The 5287-nt window shown below is 36.6% G+C and overlaps 1 protein-coding gene across 1 annotated transcript in view; it reads right to left on the bottom strand.

Moving 5' to 3' along the window:
- LOC105560170 overlaps positions 1-2612 on the bottom strand; it is a 13958-nt gene extending 11346 nt beyond the window's left edge. Inside the window, exon 1 of the mRNA XM_012009048.1 lies at positions 1731-2612. Within this exon, the coding sequence (XP_011864438.1) occupies positions 1731-1874 (144 nt within the window). The 5' untranslated portion in view covers positions 1875-2612. The remainder of the gene's footprint in view (positions 1-1730) is intronic.
- Between the last annotated feature and the right edge of the window lie 2675 nt (positions 2613-5287).

Below are 5287 nucleotides of genomic sequence, written 5' to 3'. Positions count from 1 at the left end.
CTGTCCGAATCTTAAACACGAGTTTGGAGCTCACGCGATTCGCCACTTATCGGTGGCGCCGCGAACTACCGTATTTCGCGGCGTGCGTGAGTGTTGCCGCAGGCGCCTTGTGGCTGCCGTAGGCCGCCACAGTGTCATTACGAATAAGTTCACATATGAAATTTAATACATTAAGGGCCAGTTTCACAAACGTCGGTTAGCTGCTAACCGAAGGTCAATTGATTCTCTGTCTCTTCTTACAATTAGATAACAAAATAGAAAAAGATAGGAAGTTGACTGAACTCTGGTTAACAGTTAACCGACGTTAGTGAAACTGGCTCTAAGTGATATTTATCATTTTAAAACTTTTTTAAAAATGCGTTCCAAAATGGTTTCACTTCGTATGTTAAAGCTATTATCAACTTGTATATAATCTAAAATAATACTTATATTAAGTAAGCCATGTACGTCTAATTATAACAAATAAGTAAATAGAAAATGATATCAATATACTGTTGGACTAAATATTTTGTGCGTAATAATATTTTTTGCGTTAATTTACATATATTTTTCGCTTAACAAACTGTATGCCATTATACGTAATTAAGTTTAATTATATACATAATTAAATTTAATTACATATAATAATACACAGTTTGTCAAACGAAAAATATATATAAATTGATACGAAAAATGTTATTACGCATAAAATATCCAGCTCAACCGTATACTGGCACATTTCCAAAGCATTATTGCATAATTATTTTATTGCAACATTGTTGCAACGTTACGTAGCAATATTTCTGAAGGCGGACATTTTACCGTTGCTGCAAGATTGCAGCAGTGTTGCAGCAACATTTTGCAACATTTCTGCAATATTGCAATGTTGCAAAGAAATATTTCTGCAATGTTGCTGCAATATTTCTGTGCCGTATGGGGTAACTTTCTAAATCTGAATTCACGGTGAGAATGTAAAAACTAGCTCACGTTTTTTTATTATGGCATAAAATGTACCAAAAAGTATGTTTTTTGAGGTTAGGAAGAAAAAATGAGCCAACTTTACAATTCTGACCTCGGATTTGGATTCAGCGACCCAAAATACGTAGGAATTGACTAGTCTGGTCCGCCAGACAAGAAAACAAATTTTGTTGTGGGGCTGTGTTGTATATCCGATTCAAAATATGATCGATTTTTCAATCAAATTTTTTTAGCAACTGCATTTCCTTGGATATATCCATAATTTAATCGAAAAACGTAATCGGAAAAATTAACCATCGGTGATAATATTTAATCAGTTTATCCAATGGAAATTTTTCTCAGTGCCCTAGAGGAAAAAATTTCTCTAAATAATTACAAAAAATTGACTGAAAATAGAAATTTGTAGAAATTTTTATATCTTCGTTGAAAAATTAATTTTTTTGTAAAAATATCTACAAAATAGTACAATGTTCTCAAATCAAGAAATTATTGCAAGTACTATTTCATGAAAATGTACAATTTTGTAAAAACTTTACTAGTTTTAAATATTTGAGAAACAACAAAATTTTTAAGAATTAAAACATTTGCTTACTTGTAGAATATTACAAAAATTAACAAGTGTTCTAATTCTAGCATTTTCATGTTGATTTTTATAACACTTTTTTAATTTACGTAGACTTTCTTAGATTCTGGTAGCATATTTTTTTTTGTAGAATTTTGTAGAATTATTTCCGGCAGGGTGCATTAGTTGAATTAAAATAATATTTTCTTACCTGAAATATAATAAGCCCTATCAATATAATAAAGATGATTATATATTGAAATGTAGTGAAGGTGGATTGGTGATAGGGCCATAAGCCGATAGTGAGCAATAAAATTTTATTTACGCTAAGATACTGATCTCCTATTCGGATCATATCTGTATGCAGTTGGGGACGCAACTGAATGTAAAGACGCTGATGACCTGCGTTATCCCTTCTTTTTTCTATTGATTGACATTCCCCCTTCTAAAATAAATTTTCATACAAATGTCGCAATTTACATAAAGGACTATTATACCCTATTGCGAGTAGATATATGTATATTTATAATGTAGAAGCGTTCTTTACGAACTATGTCCATAATAGAGCCATTACTTAACACTCAAGAAAATTATTTAATGCGTGTTTAAAAAGAAAAGCTCTTGTAAGAGGTAGAAATTTTATTTGCCCCGCGCATGCGCACTTCCTCTTTCTCAATACCTTTGTTTCAGTCTCGTACACGTCTTCCTAAGATACACTTGTGTAGCTCCTCTGTCACGAGAACCCAGCAAACACCAAAGTAACGGTTACATAATATCAATATAAATTTAATATAACACATCCCTGGTAGAAATTTTGATCGGGCGCTTGCATGGCCCTGGCCAGCGTGCCACATGCCACTTCAGGCGCTGGCATGACACCGCTGGCAAGCGCCATGTACGAAATCGTTACGTTTTACCCCACTTGCGCCACACTTCGATTTAAATTATTATAATAAATGTATTATGTTATTGTAATAATTAGTATTATTATAATGCAGACGTGGGACTGGCCAGCACTAACGAGTTTTCAACGTGGTACATAGGGTAGATCGGGGCTGGTTGGTACAAGGGTAAAACAGCTATACAGGGTGAGTTATAACATTTGTCCCAGAGCTCGTGAGAAGGTAGAACGGATCGAGATGAACAGAAAAGTCCTGAACCATTTGCAATTTTCGCAATAGTTAACGAGAAATAAATTATCGAAAATCGTCGTCTTTGCCCTGCCCACTGTCCAATTCGAGCGCGTGGCGAGATGTGACCGCACGGCGATCGATATTGCCAGGCGAGGGATGGGGACGCGAGACGCGGGAGTGGCGACGTAAACAACTCGCCGGCAACGGCGCGCTGTCCCCCCCCCCCTCCCCCCCTCGCCGAGCAATATCGATCGCCGGGCGGTCACATCTCGCTGCGCGCTCGAATAGACAGTGGGCAGGGCAAAGACGACGATTTTCGATCATTTTTTTCTCGTTAACTATTGCGAAAATTGCAAAATGTTTCAGGACTTTTCTGTTCATCTCGATCCGTTCTACCTTCTCACGAGCTCTGGGCAGTGGCGTAACTACCACCCGGGAAGCCCTGGCACGGTCTGGGGGCCCCAGCTTAGAAGGGCCCCCTAAATATTCTGGACTGTTACGGTCGAAAGAATTGGTCCCAAGCCCGTATAAGAAAAAAGGAGGGAGTTTTGTGTGAGCTATAGATTACTTACAGATAGCTAGATCAATGACAAATCTTGACTTAATCTTCTGTTCTATCCGTTTTTGTTGTCAAAAATAGGGGTTTCGTTTCCATTTGAAAATTTCAAGTTGACCTTCTAATGATCCCTAAATTTGACCCCTATATAAAGGGCCCTATTCAATTTTTGCCCGGGGGCCCCCAACATTGTAGTTACGCCACTGGCTCTGGGACAAATGTTATAACTCACCCTGTATATAAAAACTAGTTAATTAAACCGTCTAAAGAAATGCTAAATGGCGATAACCGTTCGCAGCAAGCGTTGCCGAGAGCGTCCCGAGCAGAAATTTTAGTATGGTTCTGATAGGGTCCTAATAAAGATGCCTTAATGCCTGGTCAGGCACTCATCAGGTTATCGAGGTTTATCCATGATTCAGACAATTTGCTCTTGCATCATATCGGCTCGCCTTTTATACTAATACGGGAAGATTTTTACTTACGAGAAAGACGCGTGGTTGCCACGTCGCGGCAGTATGTGGTACTAGTGCTATCTATTCAGGAGGGAATCAGGCACATGTCAGGGATTCCTTGCGGACATGGCGCTAACATGGCCCTTCCCAGTTTTTTAGGATAAGGCGCTGGCGTGGCAAACTTGCATGGCGCTGACAAGTGTCGTGGCGCCGGCAGGGCAATTTCTACCAGGGATGCCATGCATCTGAACTCTTGAAATAGCATAAAATTTTTATCCGTTTGAATACTTTTCAATTGATCTCTTTATACATTTTAATATTAAATTCTGGAAGAAAGTTCTATTCTAACAAATCATATCAATTACATTGCGCCTCAATACTGTTCCATACCGAAATAAACTTTTTATTCATTTCAATACTTTATTCTTTTTATTTAATAGTGGACAAAATATCAATCCGTTTAAATCTTTCTTAATTTCAATCCGTATAGTAGAATTGGAACGAATAAAAAAGTTTTATTTCATTCTATTTAAAAAAGGGGTTCAAGAAATGATATTGAAATGAGATTGAAATGGATGTCAAATTTTCGTATCTAATTCCATCCATTTATTCCACTAGGGCGTTCGGTAATCGTTTTCAAATATCAATAGGTATGCGAAATATCGAACACGTATACATGCGTAAAGATTTTATTACTTGAAAGTAATGAAACATATATTAACACTTAGACACTGTTTATATTTGAATTACAGTCAATACATATATTATAAATGTCCAATTCCGACATGTTGCGAAAATCTGAAGCAATAATTCATTGATTTAAATAACTTTAAGGGGGCATATACACCTAGAAGACCAAAAAAACGTTAATTTTCTGGAATTTTTTTCTGGGAAACTGTTGGAGTTATCGGATCGTCGTTTCTTGTAGTTGAAAATGTACATTTTAAAGAAACTTCGTGATTTTTTTAATTAAAGAATCTCGCAAAATGTCGGAGATATGGCGTCGTGAAAAGGCAGCCCGGAAAAATCACCCAAAACGGTACCAGATGTATCTTCGCCAAAAATTCACTAAAACAAAAAAATAGCGCGGAATATTAAAATATATAATAATAGTTTTGGCGTATCGTAGCCGATTTCAAAAATATCGATTTTTGACAAAATGGCGGGCGTTTAAATTTGACGTAGCGATATTTAAGACAAAATCCGTTCGTTTCCTCGCCAGAAAACAAAAACTATGAGTCCTAAAAAAAAACCCCCCTACGATACGCGATAGATAATTATGTGTTGAATAACCCCTATAAATTTCAAGCAAATCGATTCAGTGGTTCTCGAGATATTTCTGGTACCAGTTTGAAAAATGTCGTTTCGAGAAAAACGCGTTTGAATATTCAACATATGTTTTGGTTAAGGGGGCATATACACCTAAAAGGCCAAAAAAACGTTCATTTTCTGGAATTTTTTTCTGGGAAACATACATACATACATATACATCTAATTCGCGCCCACCATTTATATAGTGATATTTCTCATGAAAAACTGAGTCGAAGAGTCCCGAACCATTTTTTCGAGTCACGCCTCACAAAGTAGTTGTAATTATTTAAAAATTAGCGAATCCGCATCGCTTTTT

The sequence above is a fragment of the Vollenhovia emeryi genome, unplaced genomic scaffold (genome assembly GCF_000949405.1).
Source record: "Vollenhovia emeryi isolate VEMERY1.0 unplaced genomic scaffold, V.emery_V1.0 DF939240.1, whole genome shotgun sequence".
In the NCBI taxonomy this organism is placed as follows: Eukaryota; Metazoa; Arthropoda; class Insecta; order Hymenoptera; family Formicidae; genus Vollenhovia; species Vollenhovia emeryi.
Note: the sequence above shows the minus strand (reverse complement) of the source record. Positions and strands in the feature narration are given on the sequence as shown.